Source organism: Vespa mandarinia, chromosome 17 (genome assembly GCF_050613455.1).
Source record: "Vespa mandarinia isolate Hongniang chromosome 17, ASM5061345v1, whole genome shotgun sequence".
Taxonomy (NCBI): Eukaryota; Metazoa; Arthropoda; class Insecta; order Hymenoptera; family Vespidae; genus Vespa; species Vespa mandarinia.
The window spans coordinates 623,707-650,472 of record NC_140826.1 but is presented as its reverse complement, the minus strand read 5'-3'; the positions used below and the strand labels follow the sequence as shown (position 1 = coordinate 650,472).

Sequence of the window (26,766 nt, the reverse complement as noted above, 5' to 3'; positions counted from 1 at the left end):
CCGAGTCACGAAATATCGTCTTGAAAAAAGAATCTAATTTTTTTCTTTCATTTATTTTTTTCCTTTCCTTTTTTTTTTTTAATTTTTTCATTCCTTTTTTCCTTCTTTTTTTCTTCCTTCCTCGTTAAAATTACATGCGAGAAATTGGATTAGCAGGTCGCCTAATATCTCTCGATTTTTCTCAAATTTGTTTTGTTAAAAACATTTTTTTATTACAATATATAAAATTGAAAACGATGAGACTTTGTAAGAATACGATCCGAATTTTGTTATTTGAAAATTATCAATATTGTAAGCTGTCAGAAATAAAATAAAATAAAACATAATACTAAACCTTTTAATATCCAAAAGCCGAAATAGAATATGTATATCATCTGTAATTTTCATATGTAATACAATTTTAACACGCGTAATGACGGCTTATTTTTATAAAATGAGTTTTCATAATGGAAAATAACGCTACTGCAAAAGAATATTGTATGTTTTGCCATGTTTCGTTTCATTTTTAATATTCCTTTTTACATGTATAATAAAATACGTATATACGTTTTTACATTTTCTCGAAAACGCATAAATATTTGTACGAATCTGACAAATTTAGTGAATGACCATTAATTATAAACATTAATTTATGAAAAATAAATTTCATTTTTCTGTAAAGAGAAAAAAAGAAAAAAAGAAAAAAGAAAATATACTATAATAAATAACGATAAAGGAAAGAAAAGAAACGAAAAAAAAAGTGCATAAAATTAGCTTTATTTTCAGAGGCGGAGAGAAAGGGGAGGAAGCGTATCGATTTTAATAAATATCTTAAAAAGTGTATTTCCGGTACATGATATATGGAAAAATAGTTAAGGCATTGAAAAGTTTTTAAATTTAAACGTTAGCAACGGAGTTATTAACGTTGAAAAATTGTATAATTCTAGAGTTCTACGAATGCTTCCTAAACATCGATGGTGCTTTTCTTACGTCGTGCCAGATGTAGCCGTAGCCTGACCACTATCGTGGCCGACCGTGCGTCGTTACGTTCGAGTTACGAGCCTCATCGAAGGAGAAGAGGGAAAGAGTAAAGGGAAAAGAAAAAAGAAAGAAAGAAAGAGAGAGAGAGAGAGAGACAGAGAGAGAGACGGGACGGAGGGAGAAAACCGGTTTGGAACGTAGAGAACGCGTTGGGAGCCGGTCTGGCCGCTTCGCGTACGTACTACGCTTAGCTCCCTTCGACTTTCTAGACTTCAATCGTACTCTCCAACATACACGCGCGATTATATCTCCTCCTGTTCGGGACATTCAACGTATTTTTATTTGTTTTTATATACGAGCTACATACATATATACATACATACATATATACATACATACATATATACATACATACATTCATACATACATATATATATATATATATATGCGTACGAATTTTTCCTACGGGAAACTTATTTTTGCTACGAAAAACTTATTGTTTTCTCTTCCTTTTTTCTTTCTCTTTTTCACAGGACGAAATGTATCTCTATGTAACGTATATATACGTATTCAAAGTTCTTGCAAAATACACTGCTAATTCCTTCTTTTTCTTTTCTTTTTTTTTTTAAGAGGAAGGTAAACTTACCCGATGAAAGACATGAATGTCTTCTAACATTACTGTTAACTTTTTAGAAACGAAAATTTGCTGTTAAATTCTATACTGCAATATTCCTATTGGAACGTGAATATTATACAAAAAAAAGAATCTATCTTGTTTATTATTTTGTGTCATTTTAAACATTCTTCATTTCACACAGAGAGAGAGAGAGAGAGGGTGTCCTAGAATTAGTGGCAGATATTTTAGAGATGGCTACAGCACATCAAAACGATAAAAAAAAGTTCGTATAAACGTATATTGATTTTATTTAAAATATCTTTGTTTAATATTTTACTTAATATTTATATCTTAGGAATATATAGCTTTCAAAAACTTTTTTCGATATAATTAATACTTAACATACATTGTGGACCGATCTAAAATATATTATTATTTGTAAAGATCAGACAACTTATGTAATTATTAGTTATTTGTGCTCTCGTTATAATATTGTCTTTTATGTTAGATAATGTTTCTTTTATTTTGATATATTAACAATTTTTCTGAATTTTTAATATTTTAATAACGAATTAAATTATATAAACATAGGCGGTGTTTTGACATATAATAGTATCAAAAATTTAAAGAAAAAATAAAAAAAAAAGAAAAAAAAGAAAAAAGAAATGTTAAACAAGTCAAAAAGCAAAATTAGATGTACCCATTAGGAAATTCTTGATTTTTTCGTTTTTTCTCGCAAGTTGAGTACCACTGATTCTAAACTAAATACACATTTAGTAGAGTTAAACCACGTGACAGATCCCTGGAAATTCTGACGTTCGAGCAAGCATGAAAGGTAAGGTTAGGTTTAAGATGGCCGGGGCAAGATTTACGAGGTAATATAGACGTTAATAAAGGGAATTCGTGAAAATGTTAATATTGTTTAATCGGTGAATACACAAGAGATAAAGAAGGGGGAGAGTAGGAGGGTCATAAGAAGTGAGTGGGAGAGCTGGTGATTGTAAGTCGTGTCTCAAGCTGAAGATTGCGTGCACCACCAAACCGCTGTGCCGAACCGTACAAATACGTTCGCTTTGCCCTTACGCCGTTTGCCCGCTTAAGCCACACGTAATTGCAGGCGTAGTCTCTGTCCTAAGCCGTCAGGGTTGCGTCTAATTTCTATTTAATGAACCGTCAAGAGCAACCAGTGCCGGGAGTAGTAGTCCGTTTGATTTCGAAATCAAAGTGACGTAAATCGCTCTTCTCTTCTATCTCTCTCCTTCTCATTCCCTTCACGTTTAGTTCGAACGAAAGCTCAGGCTTTGCTTTGTCGGTAAAGTAACGATACGCTTATGCTATTTGACGTAAAAGGATTTAACTTATCGACTATAAACAGCAAACTAGCTTGCTCGCTCGCTCACGGAAGGAAAAGGAAAGGAAAAAGGAGAAGAGAGAATTTTTGAATAATGAGTTTAAAATTAGAAACTTACCAGTATGCCATCTACCGTCGATATAAACTATTACGAACTTTTTTCATATATATGTATATACGATTCCATCCAAAGTATAAATCTTTAGTTGCCAGTTAGTATGTATGTACAATAGTTCTATATATGTACTATAATAATGTAATATATATATATATATATATATATATATATATAATAAAAATCTTTATTATTTAATATTTCATTAATGACGGATATTTCGATTAGATTATCAAAAATCTCTTCGCATAATCGAATTTATCGTTAAGATTACTTTTTTCCGAGACTGAAATATAAATAGAAAGCATCGTTTATATGCAACGTGGTCAAAATTTATGATGCAGACTTATCTTTAGGAAACTCTTGACGTTTAAATAAAGTGCAGAGCGGATAAAATAAATCGCGACATGTCCCGACGAATTCACCCCGAAGTTGTTTAGAAGGTTATGTTTACGTGAAAACACAAGACGATTTATATTAATAAATAAGATGACGTATGTATAGTACCAAAAGTGGATCGTTTTTAAGAAGACCTCTAACAAATGATTTATGACTTTTTTCCAGCACCCTTTACCTTACATCGACGACGGCCATTACTCTCTTTCACATCGAGGACATATCGGAAAAACGTTGAAAAGAATGTAGTCTCGAGCGTAGTTTAACAACTTTTCTTTTGCCCTTGAAACGAACAGAAGAGACTGCGATCTGTGAGGTCATTCTCACATGGCAATTTTCAATGCTGGTAAAGAAGCAGTGCCGTTCCTTCGAGGGGGACGCCGATTATACTCGCCATCGAACCACGAAGCAAAGAGCTACGCTCGACGAAGAAAGCGTCACGCAACGAAACACGCAATAAAAAGTTCTTTCTCTCTCCCTCTCTCTCTCTCTCTCTATTTCTCTCTCTCTCTTTCTCTCTCTCTCTCTCTTTCTCTCTCTTTCTCTTTGTCTCCAATTCATATTCGCGATATGAATCAGTGAGAATCGCAGAGACAACATTAAAGATAGAGAAAATAAAATCAATGAAAAACCAGCGAAAAGTATCCTTCACGGTATAGAATAAAAATGTAATCAAAAGAGGCGCGCGAATCACAAGTTTCGATGCGCGGAAGCGCCCCCTAGTGTTGCGCGTCAGATAACGGTAAACTTTGATTATTGAATCGATTTGAGAAGCGATTATTCGGAAGATAATATCTCACTTACCAGAAAACTAAGCGTAGAATGTTTTTCCTTGCGTTGCTTCCCTCCCACCCACACTGCCTTCGTTCCTCGATATTATTCTATTCCAAAATAGTTGAAGATATTAGACGATCTTGCGGTTTTTCTTTGACGAAGAAAATCGACGATTGAAAAAAACTACAGCCCACTACTAATAATGCGTGTACCAATCGGCCAACGATAACGCCGATCGTCGTCATGGAGACGCCATGACGCTTCTTTGCCTCGTCTCCAACACGGAATAATATTATAAAACACTACCTGAATCACTGAAATGATGTTCACTGTTTTTTTTTTTTTTATTTTTCTTTCTCTTACTCTCTGTCACTCGTTTTCATAAAAGAAAATAACGTTAAATAGAGAACGCGTGTTAAGACGACATCGACTATATTCGGAAATGAAAAATGCACAAAACGAATAAAAACTGCAAAAGGAAGCCTCGTCTTTTACTCCTTGTCGTCGTCGTCGTTGTTGTCGTCGTGATCGGTTGTACGACGTACAACGTGAACGCGTAAGTCGAAGCACGTAGGGGACGGAACGACACAAAGCTCGCGCACGACGTTCGGATCGCAACTGCCGCTACTGCCGATTCTCAACCCCCACCGTGTCTCTACCCCCACCACTCGATTGACTCGCGCGCTCCTTCGCTCTTTTTCTCTCTCTCATTCGCACCAACTCGCGCGCTCTCTATCCCCACCATCATCAACTCTACGACGGACCGAGGTCCACGACCATTCTTCGGTCCCTTCGAGTAGTTAGCCAGCACGATACGTTCCTTTCAATTCACTTCGTTCCCCCTCCATTCTTTTCGTTCAACGTGCACCTATGTATATTTCGCGTCAACGTGATTGCTTTTCTGAGATTCCGTTCGTTTCCCCTCCTCTTTCTTTATCTATCTGTCTATCCATATTTTTTAAATCTCAAGATACCTTTTTATTCCATCCATTTGTTCCAATTTATTCCATCCATTTGTTCTTGATCGTCATATTTCTTTCGAAGAATAAAATAGCGTACTTTATATCGAATACGATACACATATTGTAAAATTGGATAAACTTTATTTCATTTGTACTTTTTATCTCTATTCTTGCGATAAGTTTATTTGATACTACTTCGATAAGAGAGTTTGAATGGAAGGTGAGTTTTCGCCAATACAAATCGTATGCCATCTAGAGAGTCTCTATGGGATTCGTGTGAAGCCCTTTCTCTGACTACCATGTTCTTCACTAGCCAAAGCTCTCTCGGTCTCGAAGCTTTCCCCTCTCACTCTATCTTATACTCCATTCGACGATAGCCAACAAAACGCTCTAGTAATGAACGGACGGAACATTGAATATGTTCTTTGGACCGAATATCGTTGTCTACATATATATATATATATATATGTACATACAAAAGCAAGGAGGAACGGTTTCGTTTCTAAAGATATGTAATTATTAAAGAAAGTTAGTCTTAGTTATTAGGAAAAACAAGAGAAATCTTTATTATATGATAAAACAGAAAGTGTGACATGTTTTAAACAACAAATTAGTTAATCATAAATAATTTAAAAAAGAAAATGAAACGATAAACAAAAGCGATCTCTAGATAAGAAACTTGGACGATATCTCCTCTTTAGTACATAGAGTAAATCGTATTGTATATCGAATAAGTTTGCTTCCTTCTCGAAGCGACTTTACTCGCTCCGTACGACGACGACGACGTACCGTACGAGAGAACTCGAGTCGACGGCGTCCGGCAACCTGTTCTCATTTTTATCGTCCGCATCAGGTTTCAGCGCAGGTGAGCCGAGCAACGAAGAAGACAAGTCCGTGGAAAGAAGCCGGCTTCGTACCTCTCCAAACGACGCTTCCTTCTCCTGCTTTCGAGTAGAACACGACTGTAAAGAAATTGGCTTTTGCTTCGCGACATAGAACACAACTTATTGTTAGATACCAAAGTAAATTAGTGCAGGAATAGAGTAGAACTGCCGATAAAGAGCCTTGAAGTTGTCCAGAAGCAGTTTTACTGAGTAAATTAGTTTTTGCCGCAAAATACGGATCATCAAGATGGCGGATAATTGAGACAACACTATTATGATATCTGTGCTTAAACATGTAATTTACATTTTAATTATACATCGTGTTAACATTTCACAAGATTAATAAAGTACTTCGCAATGTACCCATATACAGTACGCTCGAGTCGAGTGTGGTGGAAGTATAAAATTCTAAAATAACCCTCGCAGAGTTATCTAGAAATATTTTCTTTTTTTTTTTCTTTCTATTCCTACATGTTTCATTCTCTTATTTCTTCCTACCTTCCCTTCTAATTCTACTCCAACTTTTCTTTATATATCTCTCCCTCCCTCCCTCTCTCTTTCTCTCTCTCTCTCTCTCTCTCTCTCTCTCTCTCACTCTCTTATCGTTTAATCTACTTTTTCTTTCTCTACATTATTATCATAAGAAATAATCCCTTGTAACTATTTTTCCGCGTTAAATTAGCAATAAATCTTCGGCATATTCATACAAGGCGGTCGATCTCATCTTTCGTCTCACTCTCTCTCACTCTCTCTCTCTCTCTCTCTCTCTCTCTTTCTCTCTCTTTCTCTCTCTCTCTCTCTTTACTTCTCTTTTATCCTTATTCTTTTTTCGTTTTCGAAGAAAAAGCTGCGATAGTCACGAACTTACGTTTATACTCATTCTCGACCGATGAAAGAAGCGCTCTACAACCTAGAAAAAAAATCGAGCTCTTCTACCCCTGTGAATATACGATTGGATACGACCGAAGAAAAAAAAAAAAGAAAAAAAAAGAAAAAAAAAGAAACAAAATAAGATAACATTACTCCTAATACATCACTTATACGCTATTATGTACAATATTAGAAATACCGATGTTGTGCAACGTGGTAATCTTGACACTCGCGACGTATACGTAGCACAAACACGAGCATCATTTTTCTCGCTGGATGCGAAGATGAAAGACGAAAAGTGCTTCTCGAAAACCGGTCGATCACACTACACACTACACACGATAGACGAACAGGAGCGGGGGAAGGGGGGGAGAGAGAAAGAGAGTAAAAAAGGGGATTGGGAATAAAGACAAAGAGTAAAAGACAAAGAGTAAGAGATAGAGAGAGAGACAGAGAGAGAATGGAGAAGAAGGTAGAATGAGGGAAAGAGAGAGAGAGAGAGAGAGAGAGAGAGAGAGAGAGAGAAAGAAAAAAAAATAAAAGGAAGGGAACATACACGTTTAAATTGTCGTGCGCCGTACAAAAGTCCTTGTTTTGCTCTTTTTTTTTTCTTTTTTTTCCTTTTTTTTCCTTTCTTATCGAACACGAAACAATGCAAATGTCTTTTCTTTATGATTTACGAAATACTTATTAGATCAATATAATCTTATAAGGGGAGCCAATGGAATGAATGTGTACGCATTGATAAACGATGATTGTGAATCGCGTGGATAACCTTTAACAATTTCATTTACACTCTGGTCGCTCGCCGATGTACGTACGAAGAGATCGTTGCAAATGAATAAATTTTTAACAATCGAAATCGATATAAGTATATATGTGTGTTTGTTTATTATGTATGTATGGTATGTGTGTATTCGATGAATCTCTATTGTCCGAGAGTATAGAATTGGAAGAACATCATTTAGTTTATTGGTGGAAAAAAAAAGAAAAAGAAAAAAACGTTTCTACGATTCACACGAATACAACAAATACATTCATCGGAACTCCATAAAACTGGAATCGATGAATAATAGAAGATATGTAATTTTATAAATCTTATGTGGATCATTTTTCTTGACTATTCTTTTTTCATTTTTAATTTATATTAAAATAATAAAAACGACAAAATTCATAAAGCACACAATCACGAAAGTAATTAAAAAAAAAAAAACAAAAAAAAACAAAAAAAAAACAAAATGAAAGAAAAAAAAAGATTTTTAAAACTAAAACAGAATAATTCACTAGAATGGAATTATAAATACCGCTGATCAAACTGGTAGCAACCTTCTTTACCATGCGATCTCCATATTCAACAAACGGCAAGCATTGTACTTTCGATACATTACCACAATGAAAGGTGGAGAATGGCGGTCGCTTCAAACAAACCGTATTTGTTTTCTTTCTTTTTTATTCGAATTTCTTCTTATCAATACGAATCATAATAGATATTTATGGTACGATCGATAATGAAAAGTTTAACGATGTAGATATTTAAATTAAGTTTTTTATGCGATGCAAGGCGACTGTAGCCACTTATCAACGTTATATTCTTCTTAATCTTAATATACATATGTATATATATCTGTCTATATATATATATATAGATAAATATATATTACATACATATATATATATATATATATATATAATCTCTCTCTATATTATATATGTATATATATAAAATTAGTGAGGTCGTTCAAGAGTTTAGTAAGTCTAATCATTAAAATGGAATTACGCTTGTATGTGTATGTGTTTGTGTATGTATATTGTGTTCTGCTAACGAATATTCTCGACGTCCAACTTCCGTCTCTCTCTCTTTTTTTTTTTTATTTTTTTTTATTTTGTTTCAATCACTTCTTCTTTTTTCATTTGTTTATTTCTTATTTTAATCCTTTATTCCATAGGCTCCACTCGATTTCTTCGCAACTATCGCCGTGAGAGTGTGTGTCGTAGTAATGCGTACCACTAATAAAGAAGATGTTCTAATTGCACTCTATATACATTATCGAGATATAAAAATACTAACGAGAAACATATCTATAGACAAGATCCTTCACACGGTTCGCCTCTTTAGAAATTAACTAATTCATAGTCAAATTTGGCAGTTATATTGTCCCTAGCTATTTCCATTCGTTATTATTGTTGCTTACGTTCTTTCACGTCACGATCGACACGCTCGTTCACAACGGTACACGCAAAACGGTAACCGTTAGAAATCGCGTACATGACCTCGCAACACGTCAGACGTTATTTTCTATTCCATCTTATCCTATAAAAGAGAATCTTTACTATCTTGGAAGATATATCTCAGCCCTTACTACCACAGAATTCTTTGTAAACTTTATCACGAAAGCGCAACTCTCTCTTTAAAATCACACTGCTTCTTTTCATCGCTTTTTTGTATACACGATCAAAAGGAGGAAAAAAATAAAAAAGAAATAAAAAAAAAATAAAAAAAATTAGATAATAATAATAATAATTATGCAAAAGAAAGATCATCGAGAGAAAAACTATTTAGCGATTTCTAAGAACCTCAACTTGTCAATCGATATAGACAAAACGTATTTTTTATGTATTGATAAGCGATAATTCAACATCTCATAGAGATGACCTCTTTCCATATCTTTTTTTTGAATTTTCTTTTTCATTAAATATCTTTTATGTTATTTCTAATTTTCTGCTTCTTTATAAAAGAGTATCATTTTATTTGTATGATGTTTGAATTAATATAGTATGATTCTCGCTTCACATGCTGTCGCATTATTATTATATAATCATATATATATGTATATATGTATATATATATATATATGTATATATAAATATATCATATAATCATTATGCAATGACAATAGTATCACGAACCATACTTCCTGGCAGACAACATTTTGATCAATCAGCTAGATCCACGCAATAATGTCGCATACTCATGTATTGTATATATTCATAGACGTTACTGCGTTAAAAAAAAATAATAACGAAGAAACAATGGGGGAACAAAGAACTAAAGAAAAACTCGATAAAACGGAAAGAATATTACCGTTAGGCGTTATTATTGTTTTTCGTAATAAACGCAATCACTTTAGACACAGGTACGATGAATTTTTTTTTTCTTTTTATCTTTCTTTCTAATAATAAATTCAAAGTATAAGAGAAATGTATATATTGCACAATCACGGTAGAAATTCTTCCGCTTTTCTAACAAAAAAGAATACAAAAGAAAAAAAAAAAAAACAAAAAAGAAGGAAACATTTCTATCTACACATGCAGAATGATGAATCTACGGAATTGATTGTAAAAAGAATTAGATCAGAAAAAAAAAAAAACAATAGAAATAATAATACTTGGAATATTTGTAACATCAATGTGTTTCGCAGTTATGTCGCATGGAAATTCAGTTTACACATATGCACGAGTTTTATAGGTAAGAATACGCGAACAACAGAAGTGCATGCGCGCGCGCATATACGTATCTTTACACATTCGTGAAAATGGAGTGTAAACTTCATAAACGTGTGAGTATGCTGTCGCGTGTGACGGTATATCACTGACGTTAAATATAGCCTAAAGACGTCGTAACGAATAATAAAAATTTGCGTCTTCTCCCCTTTTAAAACGCATGGAAGAGATTGGCAGAACAGCAATGGGCGAAATGTATGGAGTTATTAACACTTAGTCTCTAATGACGCTCTTTGAACTTTATCAGAGCACTCTGTGACCAGTTTCTCTTTCACTTCTGAATAACTAGCAGAACCTTCAGTTGACGACGTTTGCTGACCGACCTCTCCTAAAGACAATACCTCCGTGCTAGTGGGTGAATAACTAAGCGTCGTAGCTTCGCTAGTCAGTGAGGTTACACAGCTGTCGTCAACACTTTTACTACGTGGTGCACATCGAGTCTTTATAAATTGTTGTATATTCAATGACAAACTGGCCTGCATCGACGTTCTTTCAACATTCTTCGACGTATTATTATCCGTTGTTTGTACGTCGACCCGTGACGGGCTTCTTGATCTTGCTACGTGCAAGGGACTGTCGGAATTCGCACCTAAATCGTTTGACAATATCTTCGAACTGGCTGCGAGCCTACTAGCACATGGTGAATATTTCGATGGGGTTATGGTGATCTTATCGGGTTCTACAGTCAGTGAAGTTCTAGCGCCAAGGTTTCTTAAGGGATGAAAATTTCCACTCCACAAAAACTTCTTCGTAGTAGTCTCGCGATACTTTGCGCTGCGATTGCGATCTTCCTTTTCATCGGTCTTCTTCCCTTTCGTAATACCCTCCACGATCGAAGTACGTAAGCGTTGTTTACAGCTTTTAGGTGGACAGTGCGAACCAAATGCAGATTCTACGCCGTTGTAATAAAATTGTGACAAGGGATTCTTTTTGTCCGGTTTGACATTACTATGAGTATCCTTTAAATCAGTACTGCCTTTCTTAGCACCTGCAGAAGCATTTGAAAATGAAGGAATTGGCTTTAATTTTCCGTCCACATACTTGTAATATTTCGACAAGCTTGCTAACTTTTTGGTAGATAGGCCAGTATTATTTGTTCTAACATCGTGACAACTATTAGCACTCTCCAATTCTGTTTTACCTTGTTCCTTTTCCACTGTACTGGTAGAATAACTTTTCTGCATTGGATTCTTTAAGTCGGTCTCTATATTCAGTTTCTTAGTACGTCCATCCAAACACGGATCCCCATTTTTAGAGCGGTTTTTCTTTGAGATCTGTTTAAAATAAATTTCTTGGCTATCGGCCAAAGAAGCAAAAGGTAATTTACGGGCGAGGACCACATCGTCCACAGAAGCAAAAGATGACTCTTTATCACAGGGGAGGACAGGAGCCTTCTCCCCTGTGGGAGGTGACTGCTAGACAAGTTTTTCGGTCAGAGAACTCGTTGAAATAGAACTGATAGTATTTGAATCATTTGCGGTACTACGGCTCTGACTACTAACTTGTGTATCTCCACCTCCCGGCCCCCCCTGACTCTGGGAGAGGCTGAGTCGCCGTCAGTTTACCAACTCTATGCTTACAAATTGCTTCAGCCGTTCGTAATATTGATTGTAAAGTTCTACATCATTATGACCAGCTCCCTACGACAAGAAGAAAACATTAGGAATATGTCTATGCGAAAGATAAATTCTTATTCTTATTACATTTATATATATATATATATATTAAAACCATAAAATACATACATCGATCCATAATGGTTCCACAGCTCTTGGACATCTTTCATAAATAGCCTGTCCATGACTGAAATCTATAACGTCGTCTGAAGTACCATGAATAACCAAAACAGGAGATGTTACTTTGGGTACCTTATCTATACTGTAATCACAAAAGGAATGCATCAATTTAGAGTAAAGTAGACAAGTCATTAGAAAGAAAAGTAATTTTGATGACTTCGAACAATGCTATACAACAATTCCAATTACAAAAATGATTGCGCACTTTGTTCTTTTGAAGAAAAAATCTTTTGTGGTTAATACAAGGTTAATCTTTCATTCGATATGCATGCGATATATGTAGAACAAAAGTTAATACCAATTAGCGAGTTGCGATAAGCAATGTGTAGCGATTCATAGGTTTCCGTGACGCGAGAAACAAACTTTTGTTGCTTCCCAAAGCGTATTCGCAAAAAAGATTGAATAATCGGATTTGAAAAGGACGTCATAAAGCAAGATTCATAATAACGGCTTTTTCATATAGCGTTGTTATAATCAGCAGAGAGCACGTGTATGTCAACATAGATCTATGCTCTCTCTCTCTCTCTCTCTCTCTTTCTCTCTCTCTCTTTCTCTCACTCTCTCTCTACGTATTTCTTCCAACTCTATCGCACGCGCGTGTCTCGCTCAAACATGTCATATAGAAATGAAAGTACATTTTTCGTGGTAAACGAATGACTCTTATGAATTAGTTATGAGGATGGACACGTAAGAAAGATGCGTCATCGGTGAGATGCAGAACGCGTGCGAATGAGCGAGATACAGGCAGATAGACAGAGACAGAGAGACAGAGAGACAGAGAGAGAGACAGAGAGAGAGAGAGAGAGAGAGAGAGAGAGAGAGAGAGAGAGAGAGAGAGAGAGAGAGAGAGAGCATAAAAAGAAAAAGAGACAAAAAGATTAAGAGAGAGAGAGAGAAAGAGAGAGAAAGAACATAAAAAGAAAAAGACAAAAAGATTGAGAGAAAGAGAGAGAGAGAGAGAGAAAAGAAAAGAACAGAGAAAGTAAAAACAGCAGAGAGAAAGTAGAGCTTACTTGGCAAAGGCGTCGAAGAACCAAGTTCTCTTAGTGCTTCGAAATGCAACACGCATGCCGGACATGAGCGGCGAATGCAGAACGACCGCGCCAACCTCGTATCTTGTTGCAAGATCGACGGTGGGCACGGTTCCGATACTTTGACCATAGAGGATTATATTTTCCGGGCTGATACCGTATCGCGTCCTTAGAGCGTGCCACGCAGCGTCTATGTCGGCGTAGAGGTTCTTCTCGGAGGGCTTGCCATTCGACAACCCGTATCCCGAATAATCGTAACTGAATATATTACAATTTATCCTGGAGCCAAGTCCGAGATAGACGCTAGACATCTGGCCAAGATCGACGGCGTTCCCGTGAGAGAATAATAAGGTGAAACGTGCCGTTGCCGAACAACGTACGAAAACGCATGCTATACGATTGCCCCTAGACGTCCTCGCGTAAAAACCTTCGACCGATTCCAGTTCTCTCTCGTTATATTGCCACTCGGCACGTTCCGACAGAGAGATCGTAAACTTCGAGGAGCCCTCGTCCTCGATGAACGTGTACGTTGGTTCCGGCGGTAGGAACGCTAGCTTCGCGGCGATTCTCGATGGGCAGGGCGGACAGCAAAACAGGCAACACAATTCACTGAAGTTGAAGTTGTTCATCGTTATAACGCGATAAGAAAGGAGAGAGTGGTTTTTTAAGCACGCGCGAAAGCACCCTCTATCGCGTATACTCGGACGAGCTTCCGCATCGGGAAAAACACGTCGTCGATTCTTTTCTCTCTCTCTCTCTCTCTCTCTCTCTCTCTCTCTCTCCTCTCCTCTCCTCTCTATCTCTCTCTTTCTCTCTATCTCTCTCGCTCTCGCTCGCTCACTCAATCACTCACTCACTCTTTCTTTCTTTCTTTCTTCCTCTCTCGTTTAATCAGAGACACACGCACCCGATTTCTTAGCGCGCACTAACGTTTTCGCGCCTACTCGCTCGAACGCACCGTCATTTCATTATCTCCAGATTTTTACTCCCTCTCTTTCTTCGTTCACGCACTCTCTTTCTTTCTTTCTTTCTCTCTCTCTCTCTCTCTCTCTCTCTCGTGCACTCGTTCCTTCCTCTCCCTCTCTCTCCCTCTTTCTCTCTCTCTCTCTCTCCCACTCGTGTTCTCTGTTCAACGCGCACGCTACCAGTCTCTCTTTCTCTCACGACGACGATGCAGCCATGACACGACTCGCAAAAGGAACGACTTTTGCCCTCCTGCTGGCCTTTCTCTCTCTTTCTTTCTCTCTGTCTCTTTCTCTCTCTCTCTCTCTCTCTCGCGCGCGCGTTCCCTCGTTTGCTCTCCCTCTCTTTCTCTATATACCTTTCTCTCTTAATCTCGCGCGCGCACCTTCTCCTACTCCATCGTAACACCTTTTCCTCCTCTTTCTCTTATGGTGCTGTCCCCCCTCCAACCACACACCCACTCAACGTGCCGCACTTTCATTGTCTCGCTTAGCGAGTAAAGCGCTCGCTCTACGAAGAAACAGAAGCCCAGGTATCGCTCCAGACAATCTCTTTCGTTTACCACCTCCCCCTGCTTTATAAAGGTACAATCGACGAAGGCAAAATAATATAATGCGAAGACCGCCTCTAGAATCGACGTTATATGCGGCGCAAAAAAGATATCGCTTTGATCATTGCCAACTTCGATGACGTAAACATTTTCTTTGATGCGTTCGTTAATTTTACGAGTACGATGTAACCCTTTTATTTGTAAAATAACGAAAGAAAAAGCAACCGATGATCTAACTTAGGCATCGTGTTATCATCCACCAATCATAGAGGAGGCAGCAATATTGTAATTATCACAGAGGGTGCTGCGAGCGATCCGTTTGATTCTCTCTTGACAAATTTCTATTATTACTTATTAAGAATTTGTAATGATCGCGTATGCACGCACGAGTAAAATGAATTGCAAGTGGTATATAGAAATAAAAATAAATTTCATGTGTCTTATGAGGAAACAAGTAGAACCAATTAAATTCTGTCGCGTTTTCTCTTAAGAAGTGAGCACATGCGAAAAGGTTTATGATTGGTTAACGTTCCATGGTCTCTAGATTGCGTGATGTAGAATACATCCAGCTGATAAATTCAGTGGACATAACGTTTTGTAGAAAATCGATTAAATCCAGGTGTCGTGAAAGTTCGTCTACTTTCATGATATCACGTAACCATTGCCACTCGCTATAGAATTTGGCCGATGGCGGCTGTCAACTGGTGGGTCTCTGCTTTTCGCACAGGGGTTCCTAGTCAAATATCAGAATACTCTGCGATCCTTTCCCTTGGAAACTATATTGGATTTGTAATATTTATTGGAGTAACTCTTATTTGCACGTTATCGAGTAAAGAAATAATGGGGTAAGTGAATACGGTGAGAACTCGCGTCACCTCTCAAGGGTGTGTAATGTGTCTACATACGAAAATCAATTTTTACGTCGTACATTCGGATTAATTGTTGTCGATTTATTAATCAGTCGACTTTATCAGTCTATATAAAATAGGTCATTCTGGTTAAAACTCATCCTCCATATTTTGTTGCGCTACTTGATCACTGATACGTATAAAAACGACTTGTACATATGAAAAAGGATTATACGAGAATAACCTTTCTTATTTTTCCTCTTTTTTTTTTTTTCAGTGTGGCCTTTATCTAACTCTAGTGGGCTAGCCAAATTTGATATACATGATCTTCCCGTAAAAAATAGTTTATTTTGTAGAGCGGCCTTATCATAAAAACTGACTTGCTTTGAAAAAGTCATGTAAAAGTTTTGTATGATATAAACAATAACACACTGTGTGATCTCTTTTCTTTTATTATATTTTATTAAAAACTGATGAATTCTCATTTAAATTTCTTATTTGTCGTTTGTTATTGTCTTATCTCTCTATCAAGATAATTTATTGAAATTTTCTTATCGATCTCTAAATTATAATGCATATATATTTGTGGTAATAAATGTGTGATATACCTTTTTTTCTTTTCAGATGAACCGCATAATGCGATTATGTTTCTATTTATTCGCATGAATAGGCATGAACATTCTTACATAGTTAACTAATTTTTAATTTTTTGTGCTAAATATTATAATTTTATTGTAAATTACAATAGAATCATTATTGGCAAAATGTTATTTTGATTCCTCGATGCTTGTTTGCATTTAAATTGTACAAACTGCATGTATTGTTTGTAGTAATCGCAAAATCTATATCAGAAATATAGTTATCTTTTGTAAGAGAATTCTTAACGATATGATTTTATTTTACACTTATTTCCTGAACTTCCTCCGGAATGAAATCGAACCTATTGAAATTTAAACTGGATCTCTACTTTTGTCAATTTCTACAAACAAATTCATTTCCTTATTTCTAACAAAACGATAACTGTTTTATCTTCTTGCACAATGGAACATCTGCACAAACAGCAACAAGAACTGCTTTGAAAGAAAAACTTAGCAATGTGAAAATCCCGAGCGAAGAAATATATTTACAATTACTGTTGATCCAAATTGGGATTACGTATACATGGATCTTCCAATTGTTTTTTATATTCTAACCTTCCATTATTAATTACAGTGAACAACCAATTTTCTCGTGCAAGGCGCACGTATTTCATATCGATCCTAAAACTAAACGTTCATGGGTATCTGCCTCAACAGCTGCAGTTTCTGTGTCTTTTTTTTATGATTCAACTAGAAGTCTCTATAGAATAATATCTGTTGAAGGATCGAAGGTGACTCTTTTGTCAACTTTCCGTGAAAATCTAATACTCTTCATGAAAATTATATGCATTCTTTTACTCTATACTTTTAGGCAGTAATAAACAGCACTATTACACCAAACATGACATTTACAAAAACATCGCAAAAATTTGGTCAGTGGTCAGACGTCAGGGCTAATACTGTATATGGTTTAGGATTTTCCTCTGAAGCAGAGTTAGGCAAGGTTTGTATTATGTATATTTATACAACTTCATTGTTTTAAATATTCCATAAATACGCTTGGTACAACTTTACTTTGACAGTTTATTGAAAAATTTCATGAAGTAAAAGAAGCAACTAAATTAGCTAGTGCTAAGCTACAGTCAAACAGCTCATCGGTTACACCAGCTACTAGTGCAAATGTTAGTCCAATCACGTCAAGATCAGGGATGCCTTCTTCGGAGCAGGATCTCATAGATCCACCAAATTCTTCGATGATCAACTCTAATGTGTCGGCATCGAATAATCCTAATCCAAATGCAAACATGATCTCTGCTCAAAACAGTGTATCTTCGGTAAGCAGCAGTCCCTTACCTGGCAGTTGTCAAAATAAAACGGACGATGAATTGAAAAATGCAGTCCATTCAAGATCACAAAGTGTTTCTCAGCAGAGTACAGAAAGCCCGCAGCACCAAGGGAAACCAGCCCAACTTGGTTCGACGCAAGCTGGACAGTCGGCAGAGATGCAGCTGAAATATGAAAATGACAGGTTGAAGCTTGCTTTAGCTCAAAGTTCTGCTAATGCCAAAAAATGGGAGGTATGTTTGTAGCACAATATGCTCCTACATGCTCAATACTAATTCTGGTTACATCAGAGCATGCATATGCACAGGATAAAAGAATAATAGGAATGTAAATACATTTTAATTTTAACGATTTTCCATAATTTTTACAATATGGCCTGCATTACAGGTTGAATTGGCTACTCTTAAAACAAACAACGCTAGATTAACAAGCGCGCTCCAAGAATCAACAGCTAATGTGGATGAGTGGAAGAGACAATTGCAGTTATATAAAGAAGAAAATGCCAGGGTAAAAGCAAAATATGCAGAACTAGAAGCTGGAAAAATAGCAGAAGGGAATAGTGAAGCATTGAGGCTAAGAGTGGAGGCACTCGAAAGTGAATTAAGAAGTCGAAATGAAGAAATAAAGGCTCTTACTATGGCTACAAAAAATAAAGACTTTGTGGTATGTAATAGGGTGATATTTTACGGCAATTCATTAAATTAAATTATTTCATTTCATTTTTTAGGCCCTTCAAAAGGAAAATACCGAATTGCGTGATATGTTAAACGTTGTCCAAGAACAATTAGAACTTGCTTTATGTGCAAACAAAGTTCAGAAACAAAACTTGGAAACTTTGAATGCCAGATTAGCTGGATTTATACAAGACTTGGTAACTGTGCATCGAGAAATTACGAATACCTTGCAAACCTAAGTTTGTTTGTAGAATACCTAGGAGCATTGTTCTTAGGACTTTTGTATCTACGGTATAAGAGAGATGTGCGAATGAATGACATAAAAATGATACAAAGGGTGAAGTTCCAAAGGGGAGAACATGCGGCGAATAAGATCTTTTTTTTTTACATTAGGACAAGATGAAAGACAGATCGTCTCGAATTATAGCGGTTTAAAAACAAGCGAATGACTCGCTTTTTAGATATTTATTTCGAGCTTAGTTAGCAAAAACATCATCTTTTTGATGTTACTTATCATTGTTGTTACTGCTCTATGACTATTCTAATTGTACATAAAAACGTTTCTTCTAATCATATTTACATGTATACATGCATACTGTGTGTATATTTGAATGTTTTCTCTTTTTATATATATATATATGTACATATATATATATATATATGTATATATACACATACATATGTATGTATGTTTATATATATATATATATATACATATGTATATGTATAAATATTTGTTTGTTTGAATCAAGCGTAAACTCAATGCTTGAATTTGAGAAAGATATTATTATACTCGATGTTTCTCAATATTATTTTGCGTATCTTACAAAAGGGATATATCATTTTGTTATTTATTATTCGATCGTGTCCTTAAATTAAACAAAACGTTTTTCTTATCCCACCCCTTTTCCAAGAAGTGGTGTATGTAATGATCTGTGCTTTAAACTTATTGTTACTAATGACACCATCGCGTTAATCACTCTAATTCTATCATACTATTACATTTCGACCACACATCACACTATTACCAGAATCCAACTGATAAATGAATAATTATTATGAACACTAGTATTGTTACTATTGCTATGATCACTGTCATTACCATTGTTACTATTACCTTCCAAATACTAATATCTCCTATTGCTGTTACTAATACTGCTACAATTACTACTGCTTCTATTATTATTACTATTAATATTGGTAATATTGCATTACTTACTTGGAGATAATATTTACTATATTTAAAAATATAAAACATATCAAGAATGTTATCGACTGACATGTTACATGTTGTGCATTGTCTCTTTTTGGAACTTGTGCCCTTTGAAATAGTAACAAAATACAGTTACCCATGGACACGACTTATGAAACATGCACAATTAACATTAGTACTATTTAGTCATGATCCATTATGTAGCATAGCTATTTAATTCTATTATAAATTGTATCCATATTGTTCTCTTGTATAGAAATTTGCTTTAGAACATTCGCGAGTAAATCTGAAATACTCAGGAATCATTGATACGAGATACGCGATGCCATTATAATCAAACATAAAAGTACTACTGAGTATAATGCATTATAGTATTCACTTTTATTGTGCACTATTTTATTACGTTTTTTTATTAATTTTTTGTTATTTTTATTTTTTATATCGTCACAGAACGCATTTTAAGTGGCATTTTTTACAAGAGGTTTCCTTTTTTTTTTTTTTATTTCTTTTACATCATGATAGAAATAAGTAGCATTGCATTCGTCATTCAAGGAGATATCGTCCTAAAGGAAATACTATAATTACTATGTTGCTCAGTCCAGTTTATTGTTCAAAGCGTAGTATTCGCATAGTACAGATTTATAAGATTAAAAATAATTCGCACAAGAGATATCTGGACAAGAGTTTGAACGTGTCAAGGTGACTTCTCCAAGGTAATTTGAAGTAGCGAATTAAATACAGGAAACTGCAAAAACACTTTGTATTCTATTGGCAGTATGTATGTATGTACGTAAAACTGTTACGAAGATGAATTTTCAGTCCGAGGAATTGGAAACAAAAGCCTCGCTTGCCATATGTAATCTTAATAAAACATTTTCAGACGGCACTCTACCTTTTTTTATTTGTAGTTTCTTCTCTTATCGTCGAACCTTGAAACAGTTCAATCATTTTTTTTTTTTTTTTTTTTAAAAGATTTGTATAATTTTTTATTCGAATTGATGATGGAAATAGCAATGATATTTAATTTCTTTTTTTAAATTAAAATTACACTTTGAAAAGTTATCCTTTTCGATCTCATTTGTAAATCATCGATATTGTCTTACGCGCGTAAAATTTCAAATTGCAATTGGAAGGGAAAGTACGTGCGATAGGTCTGAATCAGTCAGTCGGAAGCAATCTGAAGTTAGGGAATCAGCAGTCACCGTCCTTAACTCAAAATACGCATATATTCAAGTCGTAAAAATTTTTACATCGTGTGTCGTGTTTACAATAGCGTAGTGTAAAAGAGATAAGGCAAGAGCTGTGAGTAAATATTAGTATTTGCAAAGAACTTAATGCCAACGAATTTTGGCAATTAAGGATCTTTGTAAAATATAGATTTGTCGAGCTCAAGTCCTATTTAACGCGTAACTGTATATTTTCGGCACCGTTGACGTTGACTCACTCTTCAAAATCCCGGTATCAGCCTAATTCATCCTTAATATGGACCTACACCGTTGAAAAACACACATCAATTGTCTCTGATAAATTACAATTCAGAGATTCGAACGAATCATTTATTTACGTTACTCTCATAGATGTAGTATAACCTCAAGTGTCTCATAGGTTTGAATCTTACTCTCGTAATATCACGATTTACTTGTGATATCTATTTTTAAAGTGGTTTACAATCTAATTCAAAATGTCTCAATCAAGGAATACGTATATACGAACGTTACAGGTGGAAAAATGGTAGTGCTTAGCAGCTTTCTAGCACCACAGGAAGGCATCCGTCATGAAGAACCAAACACCACTGTATACATTAACGCTAGGGAAGTGGGAAAAGGCACTCTTTATATTACAGAAAGGTATAATAATTTATTTATGTTTAATATACATGTTTCTAATATAAATCGACATTGGCAGTTTACTATCCTGGATAGACAGCGATACACAACAAGGATTTTCTCTTGAGTACCCTCATATTTCCATACATGCTATCTCCCGAGATCAACAGGTTCATCCCAGACAATGTTTATACATTATGGTGGATGACCTTCCAGGTATACCTTATAAATATATATTTTCTGATGGTTTTGAATATTTTAAAAGATATATTAAAAATAGTATAGTAAAAGGATATAGTCAACATACATCATTCAAATTGATTTACTTCCAGATGTACCATTACCGCCGTCCCCTGATAATGGTTCAGAAAACGAAGATGAAGAGGGAGATACTCCTATGACGGAGATGAGTTTTGTACCTGATGACACGAATAATCTGGAGGCGATGTTTGAAGCAATGAATCAATGTCAAGCTCTCCATCCAGATCCACAAGATAGTTTTTCTGACGGTAATTGATATGTATGAAATATTGTATTTTATTGATTTTTTAATACTTATATATTTTAAATGTATGCACTTAAAGCTGAAGAAGATATTTATGAAGACGCAGAAGAAGATGATTTGGAATATTATGAAGTTGGTGCTGGTGATGCTCCATACATATTACCAATTGGTAATCTATTTAATATTTCATGTTGTTATTACGAATCCCCTTAAACAATTTATTACAAATCCGTTTTTCATAGAACAAATAGGAGCTAACCACAGCAATGGCACTGAAGTCGACGAACCAATGGACGTTGAAGCAGGTCAGTTTGAGGATGCAGAAGAGGATCCATAAATTGAGATTATAAAAACATATGCTGATATGCATTTAGTATTACTTTATATGATTATCGATTTCATATATTTCGGTAGATATGTAATATCATTATTGCAAGCTATAAGACAAAACTACGTCGAACGTAAAAGCACCTAACATTTATTTATATTCATTTTGTACATGGTGATAATTTCTTAGGTAAAAAATAAATAGTTATACATTAAATATAACTGATCATTTTGTATATGCACAAATAGTTAATAGTTCAATTTTTTTTTTTTTTTTTATTATTAAATCTTACCTATAATGGGAAAGATGCATTTTGCATTGACAATTTTTATAGAAATATTTATTTGTACATAAGAGAGTTCTTAGTCATGATGCGCATATTATACAAACCATTAGAAAATAAGATTAATTATAAGTATTACATTGAAGCATTTGGAAAAGTATTATTCTCAGTATATTATGATTTGACTTGCTCGATAGTAACAGTTTCTAACATGATTTTTTGCATGCAATCGTGCACCCATTCACAAGTTATTCAACAATACTACTCTTAAAGCTAATAACAAAACGAAGGGAAGACGAATCTATATAAACAATAGATGTTGCATCTTTAATTAAAAGTAGAAGGTATGGTGTATAATTACAATTGCACTGTTTCACATTGGTCAAAATTCCGTAGAGTGAGACTACGCGGTGTTCACAAAGTACAAAATAATATCTTTTCAGAGCAAGTGCTGCATGAATTTACCGAATTTTTTTTGGTCCGAATATAAGATCAGCGTCTGGTGCACCTTTAGGATGATTATACTTTTGTCGTCGTTCTCTATTTAGATTTACTGTTACCGGTCGTGTACCTTGATTTATAGTTTCTTGATAATCTTCCTCTTCTTGTCTTTCTGTTATATTCAAAGTTAATCTTTTTACACGTTCTTTCTCCTCCTTTTGTTCTTGTTCGCGATTTCTAAGATTCATAGCTAATTCTGATGATACTGGCACAGCTAAATTTTTATATTGTTGTTTATTACCCTTCCTCAGCATAAGTATGAAGTCCATAGTAGAATTATCAGATGATTGCACTTGCAATTGCTCGTACGTTTTTTTTGTACTTTTTATATGTAATGGTACAGATATATCAACTTGTTGTGGTTTAACAGCATCACGCATTCTATCCTGTATATTATCGGATACCATTTTATCAAGTGCAGAAAGAAAATCATCATCTTCAGGACACGTCATCTTTTTTGGACCTGCTGGAAGAGCAGCATTTAATTCAGTACCATCCATTATAACTCCTTCAGTACCACCTTCCGATAGACTTTGATCTCCTTGAGTATTTTCCTGAGTTCCCATGGTATCATCTCTTTCCGCTTCTGCTGTCCAATCTTCTTCAGATTGTGCTTCTGAACAATCTTCAGATTCTTCAAAATGTAAATCTCCCATTCCTTTTGCGTCGCCACTTCCATTTCCAGATGTTACAAGCAATTCTTCATCTCCTTCTACAATTACACTCATATCAGATTCTCCCTCTGTATGCTCAATGTCTTCTGTAGTAGTACTTCCTAGGGATGGATACAATATGTTCCTTAATTCTTCTATAGCACATTGCGCTTCTTTATAACTTTGAAAAAGTTGCATTTTTGGTCTAAGCATTGTCAAAGTATCTCGATACATATAATCTATTCCTACGGGAAAGGGATTTTCAGAAGTCCATATAGGATCTGTATATTTAAACCAATAATAATTTTGAAAGAATACCAAAAAATAGTCAAGCTTTTTCTTACTTGAACCTCCACTAAAATATTGTCCACAGGTTTCTAAAAGTGTACATACTAATCTAATTCTAAATAAGTGATCGGGTGGATCAAGAACACTTGGAACAGAATGATCCATGCTGACACCGAATGTAATTAATAGATATAAAGTTCTAAAGATATCACCACTTTCAACCATACGATAATTATACAATTCTCCAAGATATTTAACCATGGCAATGCGACGTTGATTGTATTTAGGCAAATTAATTTCCATACACAGTCTTATGTCTTCTAATACACCATCTACCACATGAGGACCTATTGTTTCATAATGTGCTACTAATCCAGCTAATAAACTTCCAACACATCGAATATTTAAATACTTTACATTATATGCAGCAGTGAGACATTTTATAGCATATGAAGATACACTTTCGTCTTCCCAGTCTAATTTCCTCATCCATTTAAGTACCTTATCCGTATTCGTTTTAGAAAGATCTTGATAGAGAAGTTTCCTGATGAATTCATGAATAGGAGGTCTATCTTTTTTAGATACTCCACCAGTTGATTCGGGAGGATTTACAAAATAATATGCGTTTTCAATAATTGTTACATAACGGGAATCTAAGGCAGTAACAGCCTTTTTACGCATCATCTGTTCCAAATAGACCTTTGTTCTTTGATGAGAGTCAGGAGAACAAAAGAGGTATCTTCCACAAGTTTCTAACAAATTACATGCCATCTCAATATGATGGTGAGTAAAATCATGAAGCAATACTTTCAGACAGTATAATGCTTCTATTTTTGAATAAAGTTTAAATTTTACAAGCTCGCCTATATAACGTACCACTTTTATCTTTGATTCAATATTAATTTGATCCTTTTTTCGGACGTGATATTTGAAATCATGTTTTAGCATTAAACACAAATCATTTGCTACGTCTGGCATTACAGGATACAGAATTGCAGCTAAACGAGAATAGAATGGCAGCAAATCTAAACGTATCCTAGAAACACCAAATAATGCTTTTACTAATTTCTTTTTATTATGTTTTGTATTCAAATTGATGAGAAAATCAACTGCTGCATTGTCAATCATCTCGCGATTGACACAATTTGGCAAATGACTAAGAAATGCATCTAATAATATTTTATTACTTATGTTGGAAACTTGAGGTTCTTCTGTTTCCACTTCTGGTTCATCCACTTTTTCAGTCTCTTCTAATTCATCAAATGTTATTTCTTCGTCCAAAGTTTCTTCCGTAATAGGAGCATCAGGTTTTGGTACTTCTTTTAGATATGATCCTGGTAAAAATACTGTTAAATCAGGCAGCACTTCATAGAATCGTCTTGTTTCTTCATCCCCCCACATATCTTCCAAAATGCTATTTTCTTCTCCTTCGTTAATCATTTTTAATGTTTCCTCAGCTTCTGCCTTCATTTCAATATCTACAGGAAGTTCAGGTATTGGTTCATCTAAGGTATCAGAGTAACTTTGTACTCCATTAAAAAGACGTTCATAAGATACTTGAAGGGATTCTAATTTCTCTTTTCTTTCTGCACTCAATTCACCTCTAGTTTGTAAAATCTTACGATTTTGTTTTTCAAAAGCTTGAAGTTCTTTATGTTCTTTCAGCAAATGTTTACACAATGAATTATAATAATCGCGTAATAAAAATCTTACATTTTGTTGTTTGTCAGGAGAGAGTAATTTGCTCTTAGGTATTGGGATATTCAATTTTTCTGATAATTCCCTTGCTTTTCTAGGAACAAGACCTGCGTAATCTTCTCCACAATGACGACAAAAACTTAATATAATACTTGCATTATTGTGTTCTTCTTTATCCATGTTAATTAAAACTGTTAATACAGAACCAAGAAGTGGTAAACCTTGTTTGTGCGTAAAAATCCCAGCATTTACAAGTTCTGCATAAAAACGTAAATCTACTCTTAGTTTACTTGGATTAGCAATTTTTTCTCCAATTTTTAAAGATAATATTCTTTGCCAATTTTCAAAAAAGTGTGCAGAAAACTCTGCATATGTCTGATGTAAAAAGCTGCAAGCTTTAATTGCTGATGATATATCATTCATTTTCAATTTAGCATCGACTAATGCAGTAGCAACTTCACTAACATATTTTGTCAAATTTAAATTAGCCATATCTTTTAGAACAGCATCTAACTGAGTCATGCTAAAATTTTTAAGCTTTTTGACAAATGTTGTATTTCTTTTAAGACTGGAATCCAATTTACTAAAATATGTATCTGGTGGTCTTGTAGGATTCAAATTGGCAGCTCTAATTTCTTCTTTGTTTGTTAATCTTTGTTCAGTTTCCTTTACATATTCCAATAAATACTGTCTATCTTCTTCTGACACTGCATCAGGTTCACCAGATGCCTCCATTTCTTGCCCAACGTTATCTGTTTCCGACATATTTAAGTATCTACAATAAAAAAACAATAAAAATTTTTTCATTTTAACGTCTGATAAAAATAATAAAAAATAGATTTATTTCTTTTAGAAAGTTTCTAGAGAAGATAAATTACAAATATATATTGTACTGCTTCATTTATATTTAATCTTACTTCTAATATAAAAATATTTGTCTTGGAAAATTTATAGGTTAAATATGTTTATTTGTACATAAAAGATAATAAAGAAAATAAAAGCATAGTATAACGATTACTACACAGTTTTTTGCATAAATACCAAAACATATATATATTTATACTTTTATTACTTTAAATTTTGTTTAACAGGTTAATATTCGTTCACTTACGTTCTAGAAACGCAATAAGATCTTATATTAAAAAGATGGACAGCGTAAGTATGAAGCTTCTCTTTTTGTAAGATAGTAAACGGTGTATGTAATGATGCGGATATACAAGAGCGCACTCTATTGTAGATGTCAAAATTATGTAAACTA

General features: G+C 34.7%; 6 protein-coding genes across 13 annotated transcripts in view; 2 read left to right on the top strand and 4 right to left on the bottom strand.

Moving 5' to 3' along the window:
• The window catches only part of LOC118450363 (semaphorin-1A), a 295,611-nt gene extending 290,762 nt beyond the window's left edge, over positions 1–4,849 (bottom strand). For 2 of the 3 annotated variants that reach the window (XM_085662087.1, XM_085662089.1), the window contains exon 1: positions 4,243–4,849. The gene's annotated coding sequence lies outside the window, so the exon portion shown is untranslated. Of the gene's footprint in view, positions 1–3,616; positions 3,921–4,242 lie in introns of those variants that run through there. The other variant, XM_085662088.1, reaches the window with a different exon arrangement.
• A 2,205-nt stretch (positions 4,850–7,054) lies between these two features.
• On the bottom strand, positions 7,055–11,703 carry LOC118448551 (uncharacterized). Of its 2 annotated transcripts, none has more exons than XM_035881920.2 (2): positions 11,571–11,703; positions 7,055–11,417 (listed from the first exon to the last, which is right to left on the bottom strand). In XM_035881920.2, exons 1-2 carry the CDS (start codon positions 11,611–11,613, stop codon positions 10,636–10,638), a joined length of 825 nt encoding a protein of 274 aa, XP_035737813.2. In that variant the 5' UTR covers positions 11,614–11,703; the 3' UTR covers positions 7,055–10,635. The 2 variants fall into 2 exon arrangements, with proteins under 2 accessions (XP_035737813.2, XP_085518192.1); XM_085662066.1 differs by having other exon boundaries at positions 11,498–11,630.
• Positions 11,704–11,926: 223 nt separating this feature from the next.
• LOC118448550 (alpha/beta hydrolase domain-containing protein 17B) lies at positions 11,927–14,386 on the bottom strand. The gene is made up of 3 exons (XM_035881919.2): positions 13,239–14,386; positions 12,175–12,307; positions 11,927–12,069 (listed from the first exon to the last, which is right to left on the bottom strand). Exons 1-3 carry the CDS (start codon positions 13,883–13,885, stop codon positions 11,986–11,988), a joined length of 864 nt encoding a protein of 287 aa, XP_035737812.1. The 5' UTR covers positions 13,886–14,386; the 3' UTR covers positions 11,927–11,985.
• Positions 14,387–15,104: 718 nt separating this feature from the next.
• On the top strand, positions 15,105–20,312 carry homer (protein). 2 transcript variants are annotated; one of them, XM_035881918.2, is made up of 7 exons: positions 15,105–15,614; positions 16,830–16,986; positions 17,067–17,198; positions 17,278–17,529; positions 17,626–17,772; positions 17,927–18,202; positions 18,267–20,312. In XM_035881918.2, the coding sequence occupies exons 1-7, from the start codon at positions 15,457–15,459 to the stop codon at positions 18,450–18,452; spliced, it is 1,308 nt and encodes a 435-aa protein (XP_035737811.1). In that variant the 5' UTR covers positions 15,105–15,456; the 3' UTR covers positions 18,453–20,312. The 2 variants fall into 2 exon arrangements, with proteins under 2 accessions (XP_035737811.1, XP_035737810.1); XM_035881917.2 differs by having other exon boundaries at positions 15,107–15,614; positions 17,278–17,772.
• A 271-nt stretch (positions 20,313–20,583) lies between these two features.
• icln (chloride nucleotide-sensitive channel icln) lies at positions 20,584–22,330 on the top strand. 3 transcript variants are annotated; one of them, XM_035881923.2, is made up of 6 exons: positions 20,584–20,728; positions 21,147–21,273; positions 21,332–21,468; positions 21,585–21,761; positions 21,837–21,926; positions 22,000–22,330. In XM_035881923.2, exons 2-6 carry the CDS (start codon positions 21,155–21,157, stop codon positions 22,092–22,094), a joined length of 618 nt encoding a protein of 205 aa, XP_035737816.1. In that variant the 5' UTR covers positions 20,584–20,728; positions 21,147–21,154; the 3' UTR covers positions 22,095–22,330. The 3 variants fall into 3 exon arrangements, with proteins under 3 accessions (XP_035737816.1, XP_035737817.1, XP_035737814.1); XM_035881924.2 differs by having other exon boundaries at positions 20,596–21,031; positions 22,009–22,330; XM_035881921.2 differs by having other exon boundaries at positions 20,599–21,031.
• Upf2 (UPF2 regulator of nonsense mediated mRNA decay) lies at positions 22,325–26,748 on the bottom strand. 2 transcript variants are annotated; one of them, XM_035881907.2, is made up of 2 exons: positions 26,620–26,748; positions 22,325–26,283 (listed from the first exon to the last, which is right to left on the bottom strand). In XM_035881907.2, exon 2 carries the CDS (start codon positions 26,271–26,273, stop codon positions 22,830–22,832), a length of 3,444 nt encoding a protein of 1,147 aa, XP_035737800.1. In that variant the 5' UTR covers positions 26,274–26,283; positions 26,620–26,748; the 3' UTR covers positions 22,325–22,829. The 2 variants fall into 2 exon arrangements, with proteins under 2 accessions (XP_035737800.1, XP_085518197.1); XM_085662071.1 differs by lacking the exon at positions 26,620–26,748 and adding an exon at positions 26,426–26,570.
• Between the last annotated feature and the right edge of the window lie 18 nt (positions 26,749–26,766).

Bases quoted from the DNA above. Each gene is read 5' to 3' on its own strand.
- icln (XM_035881923.2), top strand. From the start codon at position 21,155: ATGGTAGTGCTTAGCAGCTTTCTAGCACCACAGGAAGGCATCCGTCAT. The intron at 21,469-21,584 runs GTATACCTTATA...ATTTACTTCCAG, and splicing joins TATGGTGGATGACCTTCCAG to ATGTACCATTACCGCCGTCC. The intron at 21,762-21,836 runs GTAATTGATATG...ATGCACTTAAAG, and splicing joins ACAAGATAGTTTTTCTGACG to CTGAAGAAGATATTTATGAA.
- Upf2 (XM_035881907.2), bottom strand. From the start codon at position 26,273: ATGTCGGAAACAGATAACGTTGGGCAAGAAATGGAGGCATCTGGTGAA.
- LOC118448551 (XM_035881920.2), bottom strand. From the start codon at position 11,613: ATGCAGAAAAGTTATTCTACCAGTACAGTGGAAAAGGAACAAG. The intron at 11,418-11,570 runs GTAAAACAGAAT...ATGCTTCTGCAG, and splicing joins TACAGTGGAAAAGGAACAAG to GTGCTAAGAAAGGCAGTACT.
- homer (XM_035881917.2), top strand. From the start codon at position 15,457: ATGGCGGCTGTCAACTGGTGGGTCTCTGCTTTTCGCACAGGGGTTCCT. The intron at 17,773-17,926 runs GTATGTTTGTAG...CCTGCATTACAG, and splicing joins CTAATGCCAAAAAATGGGAG to GTTGAATTGGCTACTCTTAA. The intron at 18,203-18,266 runs GTATGTAATAGG...TTCATTTTTTAG, and splicing joins CAAAAAATAAAGACTTTGTG to GCCCTTCAAAAGGAAAATAC.
- LOC118448550 (XM_035881919.2), bottom strand. From the start codon at position 13,885: ATGAACAACTTCAACTTCAGTGAATTGTGTTGCCTGTTTTGCTGTCCG. The intron at 12,308-13,238 runs GTAAGCTCTACT...TTGTGATTACAG, and splicing joins TTCTTCGACGCCTTTGCCAA to TATAGATAAGGTACCCAAAG. The intron at 12,070-12,174 runs GTATGTATTTTA...TTCTTGTCGTAG, and splicing joins TGGAACCATTATGGATCGAT to GGAGCTGGTCATAATGATGT.